The sequence below is a fragment of the Phyllopteryx taeniolatus genome, chromosome 12, assembly GCF_024500385.1.
Source record: "Phyllopteryx taeniolatus isolate TA_2022b chromosome 12, UOR_Ptae_1.2, whole genome shotgun sequence".
Taxonomy (NCBI): Eukaryota; Metazoa; Chordata; class Actinopteri; order Syngnathiformes; family Syngnathidae; genus Phyllopteryx; species Phyllopteryx taeniolatus.
The window spans coordinates 4,233,509-4,256,449 of record NC_084513.1 but is presented as its reverse complement, the minus strand read 5'-3'; the positions used below and the strand labels follow the sequence as shown (position 1 = coordinate 4,256,449).

General features: G+C 41.2%; 1 protein-coding gene across 9 annotated transcripts in view; it reads left to right on the top strand.

Annotated features, from left to right (window-relative positions):
• sema5ba (sema domain, seven thrombospondin repeats (type 1 and type 1-like), transmembrane domain (TM) and short cytoplasmic domain, (semaphorin) 5Ba) overlaps nt 1-22,941 on the top strand; it is a 131,620-nt gene that overhangs the window by 64,851 nt on the left and 43,828 nt on the right. For 7 of the 9 annotated variants that reach the window (XM_061791691.1, XM_061791688.1, XM_061791687.1 and 4 more), the window contains exons 5-7: nt 8,511-8,573; nt 13,707-13,805; nt 14,938-15,151. In XM_061791691.1, coding sequence (XP_061647675.1) covers nt 8,511-8,573; nt 13,707-13,805; nt 14,938-15,151 — 376 coding nt within the window. Of the gene's footprint in view, nt 1-8,510; nt 8,574-10,626; nt 10,828-13,706; nt 13,806-14,937; nt 15,152-22,941 lie in introns of those variants that run through there. The other 2 variants (XM_061791690.1, XM_061791689.1) reach the window with 2 other exon arrangements.

Below are 22,941 nucleotides of genomic sequence, written 5' to 3'. Positions count from 1 at the left end.
GTCGGGTTCTATCCTTGTGCACAAGGACATGCAGCTGCTGTCAGTTAGTTGTGAAGTCCAGTGAGGTTTTGTGGAGAGAAAAAAACTGGAAGCCGAGTCTCTCTCTTGCAGTTGATTTCATTCATAGCCTTGCGCCTCAATTTATCGGTAGATTTAATTATTGATACGTCCTCTGAGGGAATGGAAGAAGAATGTCATGTATAACGTGAACGGTGTACATTAGCACAGAAATGATCCACGTCCTTTCTACACATGCCGAGATAAACCAGGGAAGCCACTTTTTTTTTTCTCCCATTCAACTCCAGACTGATGATATTTACATTATGAGCGAGGAAGTGACGGTTGGCGTGTCAAATCAAATGTCGCTGCCTGACCTTTGCGACGATGGCGCTTGCCTGAACGCCAAAGAGGAGGAGGGGGTGAGGGATAAAGTAGAATTGACTTCTTGTTTAAGACTGATTACAATGTGAGCGCAGGCATGAATCAGAACACTGCGGAACCTTCTCATCATGCCAGGGATGTGTGCCAACAAGGTTTAAATAATTACTGATAATTTCATTTTCAATAATTGAATAATAACATCAATTAATATATTTGGTAATATGGAGAAAAACTGAATATTATGCAGTTCTAAAGGAACGAGAAAGCTTCTATAACAGCATCTATAGCCTTATATTGAGTATTGGGGCGGCACGGTGGCCGACTGGTTAGAGCGTCAGCCTCACAGTTCTGAGGTGCGGGGTTCAATCCCCATCCCCGCCTGTGTGGAGTTTGCATGTTCTCCCCGTGCCTCCGTGGGTTTTCTCCGGGTACTCCGGTTTCCTCCCACATCCCAAAAACATGCATTCATTGGAGACTCTAAATTGCCCGTCAGCATGACTGTGAGAGCGAATGGTTGTTCGTTTCTATGTGCCCTGCGATTGGCTGGCAATCAGTTCAGGGTGTACCCCGCCTCCTGCCCGATGACAGCTGGGATAGGCTCCAGCACGCCCGCGACCCTAGTGAGGAGAAGCGGCTCAGAAAATGGATGGATGGATGGATTGAGTATTGGCCCGCTCTGCCCCCTCTACCTCTTCTGTCCTCTGCTCACCTGAACTACCACACAGGCAGGGCCGGGATTTGAACCCCGGTCCTCAGAACTGTGAGGCAGATGTGCTAACCAGTCATTCACCATGCCACATGGAGTTGGTTAGTCGGTTCATTAATTTGGTCGGTCAGTGGTTAATTTCTCAGTTGTTTGTTATTCAGTTAGTTGTTTAGCTAGTTTCTTAACTATTTACAAAACAATTTAGTTGGTTAATTAGCATGTTGTGTATTTGGTAAGTTGGTGCAGTAGTTGGTTAAAAGAATTATGCTCCCCCCGAAAATTAAACATCCGTTTGATTAGTTGGTTACTTTTATTCAGTCAGTCAGTCAGTCAGTCAGGCAGTTCCTTTTGGTCAGGAAGTCAGCTAGTTGGTTTATTAGGGCAGTCAGTCAGTTCATTTTGTTTAAGCTGTCAGCTAGTTGGTTACTTACGTAACTTTAGTCAGTCAGTCACTTATCAGGATTATGCAAAAACAGCTTGCTAGAGTGGATGATATAAGATGGTGTACCCAATGAAGTGCCCGATGGCTGTACAATACAATAACATTACAGTTTAGGCGAAGGATGCGCATGAGGAGGAGGAGGAGGAGGTCCCCCGCCGGGCCAGACATTGAGTGGGAGGCAGCAGAGCGAGCCGTCTCATGCTAGGCTCCTCACTTCACCTCTGCGCTACTACTTCCTGTCGTCAGATGGGAGCGCCGCTTCCTGCCGGGGAAATGGAAGGACACACTTTTCCGCACCACTTCTCCTACACAGTTGCTGTTTTTTGATGTAAAAAAAAAAAAAAAAGTCTCTTTAGTAGACACTTGCAGCGAGTTGATGCAGTTACTGCAGGTGCAAAAATGTCAGGAATATACTATATATTCATGATCTGCTCGTAGATTGAGGCTGTTGTTGAAAAGTAATTGATTTCAGGCTAAAATGAATAGACAAAATAACAGAAACAGCACTGATCTTACTTTGGTCTGAAGCTACCTTTGCCACAGTGAGCTCTTTCAAAATCAATACTATTGTCGCTGTGACATATAACAACAATCCCTCATCAGTTATAGTTATTTAGTCAACTGGTCAGCGAGTTAGTTGGTTCATTCATTCATTAGTTGGTCAGTTGGTTGGTTCTTCAGTTGCTTGGTTAGTTTGATAGGGAGGTGGTTCGTTGGTTAGTTAGTTGTGTTAATCACCACATGTTAGTCTGTTAATTATTCATTAGTTGGTAAATTTTCCGGTTAATAATTATGTTGGTTAGTTGGTTGTAGAATTTGTTAGTTGGCCAATTAGTCAGTTTTGTTTTGTTTTGTCAGTTGGTCGATTGGTGGGTTAGTTGCTTTGCTGGTCAGTCGGTCAGTTAATTAGGGGTTGGGTTCATTTTGTTTTTTAGTAGATCTGTTGTTTGGTTTGCTGTTTGGTTATTTCTTAGTCTTTCAAACTGCTCTAAGTGCTAAATGACTCTGCATCTTTTTGCACAATTGTAAAAAAAAAAAAAAAAAAAAAAATGTACCGGCATTACCAGATAACTAGCAACCCTTTATTGCTCAGTGACTGTTTTTTGTCAATGTCTTTATGTATCAAAAGTGTCCTCTGTCAATTGACTGTCTCTTGTCGTACAAGAAAGGCTCCAACTACTGGAGACAAATTCCTTGTGTGTTTTTTGGACATACTTGGCAAATAAAGATGATTCTGATTCTGATGTGAGCACATTGCACCTGTCAATCAAGATGGTAGGCCCGCCCCCATCCTTGGCGGTCAATCTGTGTGACTTGCTGACACCCAAAACAAAAACAATCGGCTCCTCTTGACAGCCCCTGACAGCCTGATGAGATGACATCATGGTCAACACACACACACACACACGCACGCACACACATAACACACACACATAAACACATACACCCCCCCACACACACACACACACACTAACACAAACACACAAAGAAGCAGTCAGATGCCTGTGCAATGAATCACTGCTTGGGGCATTGCCATTTTTTGAGCCTCGTCTCCAAGGATTCCTGGCGGCTTAACCCACTGACCTTCACCACAAATATCCCCCCAATGCCCCCCCCCCCCCCCCCCCAACCCTCCAAAAAAACATGCATGCACTCATGCACACACACACACACACACACACACACACATAGAGCCTATCTCTACCCAGCTCGTCCTCGCAGCTCTGGAACAAAGCCAAAGCCTTCGCCCCCCTTTTTTTTTTTTTTGTCCCTGCGAGCCTGTGTGTAATGAGCAATGCAATCAGGGAAATGAGCGACTGGCCCATAGGTCGCTTTGCACAAGAAATACAGCGACCCGTCTCAAATCCAATAAGAGAGATTTTGGTTTGTTTTGTTGTTGGGTTTTTTTTAACTCGGCTCAGACGTGAAGAAAGTTTGTTTGAGCTTGAATGTTAAAAAAAAATAATTGACAGTACTTACTGATACAATGCAGACATAGTTAGACTAAGTAGCCCATTATTAGGCCACAAAATGCAAATCACATTTAGAATAGTTGGTTGGTTTGTTGGCTGGCTGGTTTCTCGGGTAGTTGAGTAGTTAGTCAGTCAGTTAAACAGTGATTTGGTCAGTTGGTACGTTGGACGATTGGTATGCTAGTTGGTTATTTAGTGCAGTAGACATTTAGTTAGTTTGTCAGTTAGTAAGTTATTTAGTTAGTGGTAGTTGACTGGTTAGTTGGTCGGTTGATTTGGTAGATTGTTTGATCAGCTAGGTTGTCAGTTTTTTGCACTGTTAGTGGGTAGGTTAGTTATTTAGTTTGTTAGCTGATTAGTATTTAATTTATCTTGTTAGTTAGTTGATTCCTCCGTTAGTAGTTTTTGCTAAGTGGGTTGGTTCCTTGGTCAGTTAGTGAATTATTTGATTGGTTGGTTAGTTGGAAGATTGTTTGCTTAGGTGGGATTGTTGGATGATTGGTTGGTTAGTTTGTTAATTTATGTAGTTCAATAGTTGGTTAGTTTGTTAGATATATGATCAAGGGCTTAGTGCATTGATTGGTAGTTAGATTAGCTTAGTGGTTGAGTTAGTTTAGTTATTCTATTAATTGCCCAGTTAGAGAGTTATTCTTTTAATTGGTAGTTGTTAGGTTTGATGGGGTTGGTCATTTTGTTTGTCGGTTGCTTAGTTGTGTAGTTTTTTTTTTGGTTGGTTAGTCAGTTGATTACTCGGTTAATTTTGTAGTTCGTCCATTAGCTAGCTGTTTGGTTGGTTACTTTGTCGCGTAATTATTTATCGTGATATAAATTTAATTCTGTACAATTTCTATTATATTTAGAAAAAAAATGAAGATATGTACTAGTGTATATATTTTTGCCAGGGCCCTTGGAGAGAGGGCTAAAGTTAATAATATATATATTTTTTGTGAATCAAGTGTGTGCAAGTGAAGCATGTAGTGTGTATTGTGTATTGTCCTCTCCAGCAATGCACACATGAATATTAACGAGTGCGATTTCCTGGCGGCCGCACAGTGAAGTATATAATAGAGCGTGTGCTGTCCTCGGCGTGCCACATTCCGCACAATTAAAGGCAGCTCAGTTTCCCCACCGCCACATTTTACTTTTATTTGCTTCTTCTTCCAGTGCCACATTCGGATTGTTTGCCCGAGACTTGTGTTGGAGTTCATTTCCATCCAGTAGGCAGGCCAACAAGCTCACCTGACAGCACAGTCGTTCCATTTTCACCAGCTGCCCGCCACACACGAAACAACACACATGTACTGTAATTGCATAAAACACAAGCTGTGGCAAGGGGAACAATGGTGGCGGGGTGTCAGACCACGCTAATCAAGGCGCAGACCGCACGCGGCGCTGTGCTGATAAGGATGACATTACCAGTCAGGCACAACCAGTCATTACCAATCACTTCCAGACATTGTCACTATCAGTCCTTACCAGTCATCAAGTTACTACCGGATATTACCAGTCACTACTGGTCACTACTGATCATCCCAGTCATTACTGATTATTACCAGTCATTGCCAGTCACTACTCATCATTACCAGTTACTACCAAACATTACCAGTCATTGCTAGTCACTACCAATCATTACCAATAAATACCAGTCACTGCCAGTCAGTAGCGGTAAGTACCAATCTGTGCCAGTTGATACCTGCCATTGCCAGTCACTACCAGTCATTATCAGTCACTTCCAGAGATTATTAGTCACTGACAGTTACAGGTTTAACGATTCATTCATTATATCGATGTATCGATTTATATTCCTAAATTCCTTGTTGTGTGTGTTAGCCCTCAATTAACACAAACAGGAAAGTTAACTGTTTATTAAGCATAACCTCAGTGGCACACGTTATTCAGCCAGTAGTTGACTACAGCAAACGTTAATGTATATTTGATTGACAGGTGAAAGGCTCATATTCAGCGGACCAACCACACAGTCTTGCAGCTCGAGGGTGGGCCTTATTTTCCATGATGTCAGAGGCATAAAAAAACCAAAACAACAATATCGTTTATTGTGATAGTTTTTGGGAAAATATATAGTCTTAATTTGTTTTTATTGTGACAGACCCAGTTGCACTTTTTTCATAAAGTGTGAAGGCATTTGCCATTAATGGTTGCTTATGGTATATCCATAATTAATGTTACCTGATACCTTTACAAGAAACAAAAGGCGTTTGGGAAATTACAGCTGCACTGTCTGGTATCCAGGTATTTATTTCACAGTCACATTGGTTTCATTTTTGTCTTCAAAGCTACTGAATTGATTTCAAGCCACTGAATCATTTTGGATCCTCTCGTTCGAGAGGAACCAATATCGTCCCTGAATCGAATTGGTAACCCTGAGTCGAGATACGAATCAAATCGTTAAAACAAATTGTTACACCCCTACTAACAGTACTTACCAGTCACTAACAGACATTACCATTCAATATTAGTATCAGTCACTACGGATTATTACCAGTCTCTACCGATCAACACCTCGGTTTGTAATCATTTTAAATTAAATGAGTTGGTTGTTGTTTAGTCAGTTAGTTTGTTAGCTGGTTGTTAGTTAGGTGGTTTGTTGGTAGGTAGGTTCGCCAGTTTGTTAGTATGTAGGTTGGCTGATTGGGCATTTTGTAAGTTAGTTTGTTAGTCGGTTGGTTGGCTGGTTGTTGGTCAGTTCATTTATACTGTAAGTTGTTTGGGTAGTTATTATATTAGTTGGCAGATCAGTTTGTTTGTTAGCTTGTTAGTCGGTTGTTGTTGTTTTGGTTAGGTGGTTGGTTGATGGGTTTGTTCTCTTCTTTGTGTGGTTAGTTTGTCCATTTGGTTAGTCAGTTACTGTCGGTGGTAAATGAGTTACGTAGTTGGTTCTTTGTTAGCTACTTAGTTAGTTGGTTGGCTAGTCAATCACTAACAAAATAAAGCAATAAATAGAGCTGATCAAGATGAATTGAGTAAATACAAAGTAAAATGTGCTTGCAGTGGGAATTCAGTTATTGTTGATGTGTTTTTAGTACAAAATGATGAAATAGTCGCGTGAATGATAACTTTGTTCATGCTGTGTGTGTGCGTCGGCATGGTGATAAATGGCTCAAAGAATAGAATAAGTAATTACAACTCTGACTAATTAACATATGCTTGATGTTCTGGGATTTCAGATCCCAGTCGGAGTTAAAAAAAAAAAAAAAAGTTGTCGCCAGATTAAAGTGCCAACGTAGTGTCACCTGACGAGTCTCTTAAGATCCAATTAAAAGTGTGTAGAAGTGTCATTAAAGAATGAATCCGTGAAAACAAACCAAGTCAAAAGAACATTTTCCCAGCTGAGCTCCCCCCAAGAACACCCCACCGTGACAACCCTACCATAACCACCCCTCCATAACAACCCCTTAACACCATCCTGCTGAGTCTTTGGGAGCATGCAATGCGGCAACACATCTGCTTCGTTTTAATTAAAACCAAAGACAGATTTTTACTCATTTTCCTACCTGAAGTCCACCTGGCTACCATGGTAGTATCAAAAGCAGGACAGTCGTGTGAAATTAGAAACGCTTTTACTTAGAACGTTGCGTTGAAAGCAATAGACGCTCTCTGACAAGTACTTAATCAGTTGTTCAGTCGGTTAGTTATATTTAGGATGTTGGTCAGTTGTTAAGTTAGTGAGCTAATTTGTTTGTTTGTGGTGGTTTGGTCAGTTTATTGTTTAATTTGACAGTCATTTAGGTGATTGGTTAGTTGATTACTGTCTTGGTTTTTTAGTTTTGTGGATAGCTAGTTGGGTAATTAGCTAGTTATTTGGTAGGTTGGATACTTTGTTAATTTGTCAGCCAGTCTGTTGGTTGGTCGGTCAGTAGGTTCTTTGTTAGTAAGTTGGTTGGTTGGTTGGTTGGTTAGTTTCTTAGTTTGTCAGTCAAGTAGGTGGTCAGTTAGTTGGTTAGTCTGTTGGTTTTTGAGTTGCATAGTTAGCTAATTGGTTAATCGCTCGTAGTTGTTAGTTTGGTTTTGAGTTTGTTAGTTTGACAGTTGGTTGGTCAGTTGTTTCTTTGTAAGTAGTTTGTTTGTTGGTAGGTGGTTGTTAGGTGGTTAGTCTGTGGGTTTTTGAATAAGGTTGTTGGCTAGTTGGTTAATTGGCTAGTTAGTTGGTAGGTTAGTTGGTTATATACCAGGTCACAATGCCGTGCTCCTTCTGGCAGAGAGACTACCAATGGAAATTAGCCCATGGGCTATCATTGGATGCATTTATTTTTTTATTGTTGAGATGTTTATTAAGGTATATTGTCCCTCTATTAATTTAAAAAAAATACAAGAGAAAGCAAGAAAGTTAGTATGTCAGTCAGTTAGTTGAGCGGCCAGTTGGTTCTTTGTTAGGTGGTTGGTGGCAAGTTTGTCGGCTGGTTAGTCTGTTGTTTAATCAGCAGGTTAGGTAGTTATTTGGTCAGTCAGTCAGTTAGTTGATAAAAGGCGGACAGCAGTGTGAGGTTTTAACCCCCAACACCCATTGAGTCGGCATGCATGGTGAAATATTACTGCGACTCGACTCACTTAGGTTTCCTTCCCTCGGGGTCTGACTGTTTGTTCAGTCATTGGATGGAATAGACTACAATCATTGTAGCGGCACAACCGATTGGTCAAATTGTTCTTTTTGTGTATTGACAGCAAAACGTTGACGTCTGCATTCCTCTATCCTTAATCGTCGTCAACAGCGATTGGACAATGGGAACCGGAAGAGAGTGACATGCTAATGCTAATGCTAATCAAGCTTCCTGCTCAATCAGGTTCAAGTGTTGCTGTTGTTGCACAATATTTCTCCAAGTGGGATGTCTGATTGGACAAAGAGTAACATGCTAATGCTAATCAATCTTCTAGTGTTGTGTCGTACTCCAAATGTGCTGTCTGACAGGTTGTCGTCAGCTCTGTCTCCCAGAGGTAACAATGCCGCCATCTCTCTCTCCCTTTCTCTCTGTCTCTCTCTCTGGTTGCCTAGGTAACGGAATGGTCGCCCGACGACGAGACCAGGAGGTCCTGTCAGAGCAAAGGCAAGACGGAGGTACGGTCCACACTTCCTGTCAACGCTTGAAGGGACCCTCCAACCCCACTCCTCCTCCTTCCTCCCCTGCACTTATTTTTCCTGCAGTAAAAACCTTAACCTCATTTCCACCAACCACTTCACATTTGTGAAAATAACCAATCGGTGCCAGTTTTTTGGGATTGCTTTTTTTTTTTTTTTTTTTTGTTAACCCTAACATTGGCCACCAAGTGCAGTGGTAGAGTGCCAAATGCCAGAGCCGCATTTTCACTTTGAAATCCTAATTTGAAACCTTAACCCCAGTTTGAATCTGTTACCATGGTTTACACCCTATATTGTCTAACCTGTCTAAATTAGGGAACTTTATCCCTAATTTGACCCAATAACCAAGGCTTGAAACTAGTGACACACCGAAATAAAAATTCTTGACCGAAATCGAAAATGGGAACCCCAAGGCTGAAAACCGAAAGCCGAACTGGTGGGGGAAACTGCAATGCCAATTCCTAGTAAAATATGCATTTATGGCTATGACTACAGAGCTGCCAACGTATAGAAATTCACTTCCGAAACAATTTGTCTGAATGTTCATATTTTTAAAATTATGTGAAGAACATTACCGCAGGACAGTTATTACAGTATATTATGTCACATGATAAAATTAATTCTGCATACTGCTCATTTGCACAACAGAATCATTACTCTATAATTGTAAGTTTAAATTAATTATAGCTTCAATATTTGTTATTTTAATGTATTTATTGCATCAACCTTGTAATGGCGGACACATTTGCAGCCAAATGTCTTCTCTTGCATGCATGTATCCAATAGTGCTGCTGAAACAATGCAAATTTCCCCATTTTGGGACGACTAAAGGTTATCTTCCATCCATCCATCCATTTTCTGAGCCGCTTATCCTCACAAGGGTCGCAGGCGTGCTGGAGCCTATCCCAGCTATCATCGGGCAGGAGGCGGGGTACACCCTGAACTGGTCGCCAGCCAATCGCAGGGCACATATAAACAAACAACCATTCCCACTCACATTCACCCCTACGGCCAATTTAGAGTCTTCAATCAACCTACCATGCATGTTTTTGGCATGTGCGAGGAAACCTGAGTACCTGGAGAAAACCCACGCAGGCACGGGGGGAACATGCAAACTCCACACAAGCGAGGCCGGGATTTGAACCCGGGTCCTCAGAACTGTGAGGCGGATGTGCTAACCAGTTGTGCACCATGCCACGAAGTATATTATTATATTAATAAATATTTGTAAAATAACCAGGAGTCAAGCCAAGAAATGTGAATACCCACCACTCACACTATAATTATGGTTACCAGTTCCCCGCCTGGCAACGACAAGTGAATTTTTGTAGGTTGGCACTCTGACATGGTACGAGCACACTGTGATAATATGGAACTTATTTTATTTTGTAATATAAGAGCAGATAAGTATCTATATATAACATATATCATATTTTGTTAATATACTCAGCCAGAGCTGCTGGGAATACAACGTTATCAGTCATTTCATCATCGTTCCTGTCACACTGTGTTGCATCTTTTTGTTTGCACATTAAGGACTACAGTCCTGGCTACCACTGTGGACTGAATGAGTGGCAACAATGGGGAATTGAAAAGGCAATATTTTGAGGGTAATTGCCCATCAGCAACATATTGAAAAAAAGAAAAACAAAAAACACGATGAACTACTTGGTTTTTGGACCGGTAATTCAAAATTTGGAATTATGAACTATGAACTCAACTAGTTCATTTTTGAATTGTGAACTGAACTTTGAAGTAGTTCGCAGAGAAAATGGATTTTCCCAACACTGATCCTGTATTGTTTCACATTGGAATATATATCGCAGGTTTAGAAAAAAATCGCAATGTATTTTTTTTTTCCAATATCGTGCAGCCCTAATTGATGGTTGATAATTATTTTTATGAAAAAAGAGTAAAATACAAAAAAGGTAAAATACACCAAATACATACAGTGTACTATTGTACATACTATTATATGAAGAGATGGACACAACTGAACGATTATGATTATGACTGTCACAAGGAAATGTTCTTCAACAAATTTTGAAAATACGTAAATTGAGACAAATTTGGACAAATTGTTCTGGAAGTGAGTTTTTATAGGTTGGCTGCTCTGGCACGGGCACACTTTTCCTCCATTCCTCAGGCATCTTCTCACCCGCTAGAATTCTGTTGAACAACCTGATCAAAAACTCCACAGCCACCTCTCCTCGATGCTTCCATACCTCCACAGGTATGTCATCAGGACCAACTGCCTTTCCATTTTACATCCTCTTTAGTGACATTCTAACTTGCCCCTTACTAATCATTGCTACTTTCTGGTCCACCACACTCTTCTACTCTTCCTTCTCTCTCATTTTCCTCATTCATCAACTCCTCCAAGTATTCTTTTCATCTATCCAGCACACTACTGGCACCAGTCATCACATTTTCATCTCCCTCCTTAATCACCCTTACCTGCTGCACATCCTTCCGATCTGTATTATTCTGTCTGGCCAACCTGTAGGGATCTTTTTCTCCTTCTTTAGTGTCCAACCTGGCATACATGTCATCAAATGCCTCTTGTTTGGCTTTTGCCACCTCTACCTTCGCTCTATGTCGCATCTCCATGTATTCTTGTCTCCTCTCCTCGGTTCTCTCATTTTCCCACTTCTTAGCTAATCTCTTTCCTTTTATGATTTCCTGTACTTTGAAGTTCTACCACCAAGTCTCCTTTTCCGCTTTCCTACCAGAAGACACACCAAGTACTTTATTGCCTGTCTCTCTGACTATCTTGGGTGTCGTGGTCCACCGAGAGCCTGTCTCACCTCTTCTTGATCTTCCTCCACACCACCAGAGTCATCTTACACACCACCATCCTATGCTGTCTTGCTACACTCTCCCCTACCACTACCTTACAGTCAGTAGCCTCCTTCAGATTACATCGTTTGCAGAAGATGTAATCCACCTGTGTGCGTCTACCTCCGCTCTTGTAGGGAACTTGATGTTTCTGCCTCTTCTGGAAAAAAAAGTGTTCACTACAGCCATTTCCCTCCTTTTTGCTAAGTCTACCATCATCTGTCCCTCCAAGTTCCTTTCCTGGACTTACCCATCACTTCTTTACCCCCCCTCCCCGTTTCCTTCACCAACATCTCCATTACAATCTGCACCAATCACGACTCTCTCTCTGTGTCTGCGATGCTCAGAACTACTGTACTTCGTCTAGCTCCTTCCAGAATTTCTCTTTCACCTCAAGTTCACATGCTTCCTGTGAGTCATGACCACTAATTACATTAAACAGAACACCCTCAGTTTCAAGTTTCAGCCTCATCACTCTTTCTGACACTCTTTTCAGACATTCTTAGCTAACGCTTCCTTTAAAATATCCCCTACTCCATATCTCTTCCCAATTACACAACAGTAAAATAATTGGAACCCTGCCCCTCAACTTCTAGCCTTACTACCTTTCCACTTGCTCTCCTGGATGTACAGTATATCTAACTTTCTCCTAATCATCATGTCCCGAGCGTTTCCTGTCATAGTCACAATATTCAAAGTCCCCACATTCAGTTTTATCCATCCACCTCTCCTTTTGTCTTTGACCCACAGTAGCTGAATTTCCACCGGCGCCCTGTAGGTCAACTGCGCCGGTGGCGGACATTGTTAACCCGGGCCATGACCGATCCGGTATGGAATTCTTTGGATGAACGCTCATATTTGTTTGGCAAAGATTTAAGCCGGATGCCCTTCCTGACGCAACCCTCTGCATGTATCAGGGCTTACAAAGTTATTGAAAATAAATATATAAAAGCTTGACAATGTTTTAAAAGTTTGAAATTGCATCCAAACTTACCAAGCTGGTATGCTGGTGACATTGTTGACATACTGATAGGCGAGCCGAGGCGGGTCGCTTCCATGACCCGCAAGGAATTAGTTTGCTTCCTAGTTCCAAATCTGTTGCCATAGACGAACGGCTTGACAGAAAATACTGTTACTGTAGGAAAAATAGCATGTTTGAGACTCCAGAACCTTGTCATATTCCTCTTAAAGTTAACACTGACGCCATGATGCTCTCTCTCCCTATGCGACAATAGATAGAACACCTGCCATCATGGCCGCCACGTCAATGCATGGCCTGGAAATGTTGCCACATTCAACATAGACAAATGTCAATGCATTGCCTTTGATGGAATGTCACCACGTTCATCATGTCTGCCACGTAGGCACGGGAAGCACATCTGCTGGTTGGATCTAGTCATATTGTTATTGCCAATTGTGAAACTAACAGACGTTGTCAAAGCTGGTTTAAGTGACAACTGGAAAATATAAAATAAATGGTGTTATTTTTTAAATATGAATGAATATGTATGAATTTTTGAAAGCATTTGAAAACTATTGAATGTCTTTACCGTTATTACGATGGCATAAAGACAAGAGTGTAATGGGTTTAATGACTCATTAGAATAATTTATGCAATTGTACCCCCAGGTGTTGAAAGGCAACACATGTAAATTGTGCAAATCACAGGATTTTTAGGAATCTGTTTATGTCTTTACCCTTATGTAGTTTTGTCTTTCCTCTTATACAAGAAGTGTATTTCAGTGGGCGCCACCATTTGTGCTCTGTCAATAAGGATTGCCTGTACTGTGAATGCCTGAATTTGAAATCATCAATATCCATCCATCCATCCATTTTCTGAGCCGCCACTCCTCACTAGGGTCGCGGTCGTGCTGGAGCCTATCCCAGATATCATCGGGCAGGAGGCGGGGTACACCCTGAACTGGTTGCCAGCCAATCGCAGGGCACATACAAACAACCATTCACACTCACATTCACACCTACGGGCAATTTAGAGTTTTTTCAATTAACGTGCATGTTTTTGGGATGTGGGAGGAAACCGGAGTGCCCGGAGAAAACCCACGCAGGTACGGGGAGAACAGAAATCATCAATACCTTTTTGAAAATAGGACTTTAAGCGTGGCTGTTTCAGCATGGGAGACATAAAAAAAATTTAAAGTTATTATTATGATTTTTTTTTTTCATCTATACCTTTATATGAAAATGACCCAAACACGCCCCTGCACGCGCACACTCATTGTTCAGTGTCTGTGTTTTTGGTGACTTCTGATGCAGATAGAGTGTCAGAACTACATCCGAGTGCTGCTGGTCAACAAGACCCAAGTCATGACCTGCGGGACCAACGCCTTCCAGCCCCTCTGCACTTCCAGAGAGGTACCACGTATGAACCTAGAAAACTCCCATGTCAGAAAAAACATGACCGAGGTGGTGTCGCAAAGTCGAATTCAATTTCACCCTACTCTTTTATATATATTGGAAAGTCATTGACGTACCAGAGTAAAGACATAATTATGAGATTTAAGTCAAATTTTCATGAGAATAAAGTTGTAATTTTACGTGAGGCTGAAATATTAAAATAATACAATAAAGTTATAATTTTATGTAAATAAATTTGCAATTTTATGAAAAAATCATTTTAGAACAAATAAAGTTTAAATATTTATTTTAAAAATGGACTTTTACGTTATTAAATAAAGAAAATAGTTTTAATTTTATCAGAATAGGGCATAAAACTTATGAGACAAAAATAAATCTGTCAATATATATATTAAATATAATTTTATTTTCATTTTATAAGACTTTAACCATAATTTACAAAAATTAAGTGGTTCTGTCGTTTTTTTGCTTGTGTTGCAATGGTAGTTTCATTATCAAATCATCACTTTGGCGTTTCCTATTATGTGATGACATTAAGCTAGTGGACTTTTGTAAGGCAGTAATTGTAATTTTCTTTGTTTTATGTGGAGTTTTAGAGTAAACCAACTGGGAGTGGCATTAAGCATGTTAAAGCCTCTTTTGTGAGGAATTGTTTACTCTGCCAAACTGCTGATTGCTGTGAAGTTTTCTACCAACATCTAGAGCTCACATCTCAAATATTTGCTCGTAAGTCAAAGTGAAAAATCAGCCGCGCGACGGGTCATTTCTTGAAAACTTAAGCCACACATAAATTGAGGTACTAGTGTAAAATGTATTTGTTTTAAGTTCAAATAAAAACAAAAAGTGCAGGGAGTTCCAAGGGTCCAAGGGTTCCAACTTTAACTTAAAGTTAACCGAAATTTTAAATAAATCAATAAATTAATTGTTCCCTGAAGTTTACCCAGTTTTGATCTCTCATCGGCTGTCGGATTTTTTAAAAAGGCAGATGCCGATATGTCAAAATGCCGAATATCATTGATAATTGGTCAAGCTGATAATTGGTCAATCCCTCGTCATTTTCTGAAATGTAATATTCGGACTTTTATTTTTTTTCTGTAAACCAGCTTGCTCGGTAACTACATTTTTCCAGGTGGGCAACATGAGCAAGGTGTTGGAGCGCGTGAACGGCGTGGCTCGCTGCCCTTACGACCCTCGCCACAACTCCACGGCCGTGTTGACGGAGCGCGGAGAGCTGTACGCCGCAACCGTCATCGACTTCTCGGGACGTGACCCCGTCATCTACCGCAGCCTTGGGGGGATGCCGCCGCTACGCACCGCACAGTACAACTCCAAGTGGCTCAACGGTAAACTTGATTTCTTTTGGGACTTCTAGTCGTAGCGTTGATTTCTATTGATCACATTGAAAGTGTTTATCTCAAGTAGGAAACATCTGTTTATGTGACGTTGACAAGGATCAGAAGGAAGGGAAGTGCAGATGAAAGTGAGGAAGCATGAACCATTTGAGACGTGTCATTAAGTTTCTGGAAGGGCAACGAGGGACGACATAGTGGAGAGTGGAGACTGATGATCAGTTATTCCTCACAGCTGGGGGGTACAGTTGTGTGTGTGTGTGTGTGTGTGTGTGTGTGTTAGCTGGCTGGGTTTCCACGTCTTACTTTATTAAAGGGGAAGGAAAGGCAAAAAGAAAATGGGCAAGAATAATGATTTATTATTATTATTATTAACATCACAGGTGCCCTCTCGAACGTCACGTGATCAAACCCGGAAATCTGGATATCGGACTCAACTACGGGTTGATTACATGATGGTAATTTATTATGCTGTCATTGTTTAAATGGTAGACTATGGCACTAGCTTGGCGACTTTAGTAGCTAGCACCTAGCTGCCCGAGTGACCGATAGGCTCGCAACAGCCGGTGGAGTACTTTTCCGCGGCACTTTAAGAGGCCAAAAGGAATCTGCACACTCAGATGCTGACAGCCTGACACAGTTGCAGTTCCTACCGATGCATTTTTAACAAGCTAGGCTTGCTCAAATGTCAGGGAACACGCTAGCTAGTAGCTACACCAGCTGTGACATCAATTCCTTCCTTTCGTCGACAGGAGGGGCAGATCCACATCACATTCTCAGGACTTTTGCACACGGAATGACGTAAAAATGGCGGCTTACGATGCGGTGTTTTAAAAGTTTTTGGGTTTTTTTTGTAAATAAATACTTTGTAGATTTAAGTACACAGCATCAGATAAAGAAGGTATGAACATTTGCAATATAACAGAAAGTTTTGACATCTAGGGTTTACTTCCACTTTAGGTGAGTGGAGGGAGAGCGATACTCTCGCGTACTCACCTTACTGCAGTCACACACACACACACCTCATTACCCACACATACACACATCCCAATACACGCACACACACACATTGATACACGGCTACAAAAAGCGTACTTTACTACACACACATGATTAGACACTCACACACCTACACGTGTACACACACTACACACACAAGCACACAAAAATAAACACATGGACTTGACTACACACACACACACACACACACACACACACCTGCACACACAAGGGCTGTCAGTGTAACAGAATTGCCTTTCTGCTGGATTGGAAGGTGAGAATGAAAATCTCATTTCCAGCGTTAAGCCGCCGCACCGGTTCAGACGGACCGAAGCGCGGGGGGGGGGCGGGGGTGGGGGGTTACAGCCGGGGGCTGGATCCAATCAATCTGTCTCCTCGTGGGATTGGTCGTCAGCCAGGTGCTGACCAACCCCTTCGCGTCTTGTGTGTGTCCTAACGACTAAAGCGCTTACTACTAGACACATGGACCACTCTCAATTGCGTTTACGTTTGGTCTTTTGGGGGGAAATGCAGTCATGGAAGCCAGTTCCACTTAGCAACATGACATTGGGTAGACATGTCTATCATGAGTAGAACCACAAAAGAGTCTTCAGAAGCCATGTCTGTAAACAGGAAGTCTGCCATTGTGCTTTGAAGATGCTATTTTAGAGTGATTCTTGTTATATTCAAGCACTGCTCGATTTTCTATTTTTATTTTTGTCAGATAGCTACCAAATTGGAAGCACATATACTAGACAGATGGGCGATGCTCAATTGTGAAGGAATTGAGTTTTGATCGCTGCGTGTGGGTGGAACATGGCAGTAAAGAGTGATAACCCACCATAAAACAGCAAACTAATAACCCAAGAAATATTTTTGGAGGAAAATTAAGCCCTTGAAGCCAGTTTCGTTGGGCCACATGACATTTAGTAGGCTTGTCTATCACGAGTAGACCCACGAAAAAAATCTCAAGAAGCCATACCAGAGAAGATGCCGAAAGTCCGACATTTTGATTGGAAGCTGCCATGTTACCTTCATTTTATCATATCTAGGAGTCCTTAGAATATTTTGAAAATTCAGCCCCCGAAGCCAGTTTCACTCAGCAACATGAAATTTGGTATTCATCTGAATAGACCCACAAAAAAGTCTCAAGAAGCCATGACCAAAAAGACACAGAAAGTCAGCCATTTTGGCTTGAAGCTCCCATTTTAGGGTCATATTGGTCGTTTCCAGACGTCCTTCAACTACTTCTAGAGATTTTGTGTGATTGCTAACAAATCCCCAAAAGCCCCTTAAGTTTCCTGGAGCTCCATTCATCATATCCACAAACGGGACCCCACCACCTCCTCTTCCACCTCCACTGCCTCCTTGTTTACGACATCCCACTTGCTGCTCTCTGTTAGCTTGCTTTATGGACAATGGTGCATTTGCGAAAATTACACTTCATAGCTCCTCTGTGTTTGCGTGAGATGCAAGGCGCCGATATCGCTTACAACAAATGAAAGCCAACGCGGAGGAATGTTTTTGCTGCTCATTATTTCTTCACACCAGCAGTTTGCCACACAGGAGAAAGCCAAAAGTTTAAGTAAAATAGAAATGTGACAAAGGGACACATACAGTCTTTCTTTGAATGTCGCCTGTGGTGAAATGGAGGCGTAGCATGCAAATGAGCTGAGGACAGCGATTCCCGGGGGACTCACGTCCTCGCTGGTTTGCAAATGTCATTTTAGGGAAAAAAAATATTAGTAAATTGTGCTCACATTTCAGGACGCTGCAGAAATTTCCATTTCACACGATCGACTGAGGTCTACAGACCCGATTAGCGTCGTGAAGACAATTTCACCAACGCTAATGTTTGAGTTTGTTTTTGTGGAGATCAAAGTAACACAAATTATGGATTTTTTTCACAAACATTGAAGCAAAGCAAAGCAAATTTGTTTATATAGCGCATTTCATACACAAAGTGCTTTACATGATTAAAAGCATTTAAAAACAAAGAAAAAAAACACCTTATAAAAATTTAAAACAAAGAGAAAAAAAACCAACATAAAAGTAAAATTCAAACAGCGTACAGTGCAAGAAATATCATTTACAAGTAGAGATACTCTAAACCTGGACTTAAAAACATTCACACTTGGGGCTAACGTCACTTCTGTTGGCAACTTATTCCATTCGTGTGCAGCATAATAACGAAATGCTGCTTCACCATGTTTGCTTTGGACTCTGTGCTCTACTATTTGACCTGATTCTGTCGATCTCAGAGCCCTACTGGGTTTATATTCCATTAGCCATTCTTTCATGTATTCAAGACCTAAACCGTTTAGTGATTTATAGAGCAGTAGCACAACTTTAAATCTATTTTCAAGCTGACTGGACGCCAGTGTAAAGACTTTAGAATTGGAGTAATATGCTCTGACCTCTTTGTTGTAGTCAGAACCCGAGCTGCAGCATTCTGAATGAGCTGCAGCTGTTTAATGCTCTTTTTGGGGAGTCCAGTCAGAAGACCATTACGATAGTCAAGTCTACTTGAGATAAAAGCATTGATGAGCTTCTCCTGGTCTGCTTGACACATGCAAGCCTTCACTCTGGGTATGTTCTTCAGATGGTAGTTTTAGTAATTGATTTGATATGACTGTTGAAAGGCAGGTCGGAATCTATCAGAAGACTAAGGTTTCGGACTTGTTCTTTGCTTTTTAAAGAGAGTGACTCCAGGTATTTACTTTTCTTTATTGCCAAAACAATGATCATTTTTGTTGTGGTTTAATTGAAGAAAAATTTGGCTCATCCAGTTATTTATCTGTTTTAGACAGTGACACAACACCTCAATTGAACTGTAGTCATCTGGAAACACTGCTAGATATAACTGTGCGTCATCTGCATAGCTATGATAGTCAAAAAAAGTTCTGAAGAATTTGACCCAAGGGTAGCATATACAGGCTGAACAGGAGGGGTCCAAGAACTGACCCCTGAGGGACCCCATAGGTCATTGCCATTCGCTGAGATTGAACACTTCCAATGGTTACAAAATAACTCCTTTCCTCCAGGTAGGACCTGAACTATTTAAGGACTGTTCCATTTAGTCCTACACACATTTCCAACCTGTTCAGCACTATATTATGATCCACCGTATCAAAAGCCGCACTGAGATCCAACAAGACTAGAATTTCAACCACAGCAAAGTATTGTTGAGGTTCTTACTGATGATTTCAGAAAAGTGTTGCTGTCTAGCCCTGACTAACTCTTGGTTAAAATTACAAAGACTTTGTCTGTAGAGGTCAAAGTCAATATGGAGTTTAGTTTTTCTTCACTTACCTTGTGCTTACCTACACTTTGATTTAGAGGTCTCCACAGTGTTCTAAGTCGCCTCAAAATTGTCTTTGTTTTAATAAGAGCGACAGCATTCATGTCATTTGAGATTTTCCAGGTGAAATCATCCAAAAGTTCATCAACTGTCTCAGCATTCAGTTTGTGGCAGTTATGGTCTCCATAATCCTAGTGGCGGTACTCTTATTTATGTACCTTTTCTTAATACACAGAGGTTGTCTGAACTTTTGGAAGAATCTGTAATTCAAAGAATACCCAAAAGACAATTAAGGGTATTGAAAGATGCGCAAACACGAGGCGCCGTCAATACGGCCCCTCGCGTGGGTCTCGTTCTGCCGCGTTTGTGGCAATTTCAAGGATTTTGTGCAAATGGAGCCAAGATTTTCTTATTACACTATTATATTTGATATCTTGTATTTATCAGTTCTAAAGCATCTTTTCTCCACTGACTATTTTGTGCTGCTTCATCCGCCGTCGCCATTTTGTGGCGTGCCTGTTTTGTCGAACAGTTATGAAGTTTTTCACCTTTTGATGACATATAGGTCGGATGCGCGCCCCGTGAGCATCCATAATACACTCGCATCAGATACATACTGTATCCGATGTATATCCGCATATGAAAGAGGTCTGGGGGGGATATGAAAAAAATCGGAATTGTACTATTCACATTGACATTAAAAAAAATCAGATAAAAGGTCACATTGGACAAAAGAAATCTGAATTGACCTGCAGTGTGAACATTAGCCTTGGTCTCCAATCAATCTCGCGTTTTTAGAAATGTCAAATTTGATTCAATCTTCAGTGAAACCCGTGTGTGTATGTAAACGTGCTCTATTCGCGGGCGATCGGGATCGAGCTGGACAAGTCGGAAAAAAAAACAGGGAAAACAAAATTGGACCACTGCATATATAAAACTCCCACAATTCCACTTTCAATGAACCTAAAGTACGTGTTTTTGTAAACATCAAAGACTCTTCCGTTTTCAATGAGACTAACACGCGTACAGCAGATCCAAACTTGAAACCTGTTGCTGCGAAGCGGTACTGTTAACCACTTCGACACCGTCACGGCCGGTTCGTCCACTCCGAATGGACGTGAATCAAGCGTTGGTGCAGTAAAGCCGCGCAAGTGTCCAGTTAAACACGAGCCGCCGCGTGGCTTTGCCATCAAAACATCACGGCCGTTTATCGCCGACCGTTTGTCATCTTCTCTCGTTTATGCCCTTGACACTTTTATTAGATGCAATAATAGCACCCGGGTCAAGGGTCAGCGGTGGGAAAGAGCACTGCACCTGTATGCATCACGTCTGTAGGACCCAAAGGGGAGAAGATAAATGTGGCAAATATCTGGCCTCTTCATTTCGCGCAGTTTACGACCGCGCGTGAACACCGCGTAACCCAGATTTGTTTTTTCCACCATTGCACTTGAATGCTTCAGGGCTTTAAGGGTCTGAACATATAGAGATTGTATTTTTTGTGAGCACAGCACCTGAACGCATCACGACATATCAAACGATGAATACATCGCAACTGGAGAGTAACTTTTTGACGGCAGCTTTTTACAACAGCACTTGAACGCATCGCATCGAGAAAACCTCTTTTTTTTTTGTATCACGGCACTCAAACATATCGCATCTAGAGAACGGAGCTTTTAGGACTTCACCCAAATTAACTGCACCACAAGAAAAGTCTCAATGCCTGAACACATCACTACTCAAGAATGTCTTTTTTTTAACGGCCACACCCAAATGCATCACATCTAAATGTCTTTTTCTTATGAATGCATTGCTTCTAGAGCGTCTTTTTTATGACCGTACCTTAACATATCACGTCTCGAGAAGATCTTATTTACGACAATGCCTGAATGCATCACATCTAGAGCGTCTCTTTTACGACATTGCCCAAATGTAAATGTCATTTCATTTTTATGTGTGTGCCTAAACGCACCATATCTCATATCTGTACCGGACCGAACACATTGCATATAAAGAGAGTTTTTATTAACGACTGCTCCCAAATCTTTTTTTTTTTTTTTTTTAAACCACTACACAAAACTGCTATTTTGAGATCTTTATTACAACTGGCAGAATGCATCATATCTAGAGCGTATGAACGCACCAGCTAAAGTTTTTTTTGTACAAATCGTCATTTTTAATGACTGCACCCAAACACATTGCATCTACAGGATGCTTCTTTTCTACGACTGACATGAACGCATCTCTTCGAGAGAACATTTTTGTTACACCAGCGTCCAGATGAATTGTGTATCGGCCGTCTTTTTCTTCCAAGTGTGCCTGAATGCACCATAGCTCATGAACACATCTCTTAGAACATCTTTTTTGTGACGGTATTAGAGAATTATTTTTTTTTAACGACTGCACATGAATGCATTGCATCCAGCAAATTCTTTTTTACAACGATGCCCAAACGCATCACATCTACAGAACGTCTTTTTTTACAACAGCGCCCGAATAAAGCATGTCACAATTCCCTTTTTTTATGACAGCTCCCAAATGTAAATGTCTTTTCTACGAGTATACATGAATGCACCATAGCTTGTTTTCTTTTTTACAAATGCACCGCTAAGAACATCATTTTTTATAACTGTGCTCAAAGACATAGCAACTAGAGAACTTTTTTACAACCTCAACAGAACATAGTTTTCACGACCGTACGTGAATGTACCCCATTTGGAGAACTTCTTTTTTACGATAGCACACAAATGCACCGCGTTTCCTGTATTTAATACAACTGTGCCTGAATGCATCACTCCTGAGAACTATTTTTACAACAGCACCGAAACGCATCACATCGTCAGACCCTTATTTTTTAGGACCTGAACACATCCCATCTACAGGATCTTTTCACGACCGTGCCCGAATGCATTGCTTCTAGTGTCTTTTTCATGACAATGCTTGAACGCATCATATCTAGAGCATCTTTCTTACAACTGTGCCTGAACGCGTTAAATCTAGAGAACATATTTTTTACGAACGCCCGAAGGCATTGCATCTACAGAAAATCTTTTTTTTGACTGCACCCGAAGGCATCACCTCTACAGTGACTATTTTGTGAAACTGCCCAAATGCATCGCTTCTAGACAATGTTTTTTTATGACTGTGCCTGAACACATCGCATGTCAAGAACATCTTTTTTTACGACCGTGCCTGAATGCATCGCATCTATAGTGTCTATTTTACGACATTGCCCAAATGTCTCTTTTTTATGGACGTGCAAGAATGCACCATCTCTGTAGTTTTTTTTTAAATGGCTGCACTGCTAAGAATGTATTTTTCTAACAATCGAGCCCAAATACATCATGCCTAGTCTTTTTTTACGGCAAGACCTGAATGCATCGTATCAAGAGGTTTTATTTGTTCAGAACTCCACCTAAACACATTACATCTTGAGAACATCTTTTTTACAACCGTGCCTGAATCCATCGCATCCATAAAGCGTCTT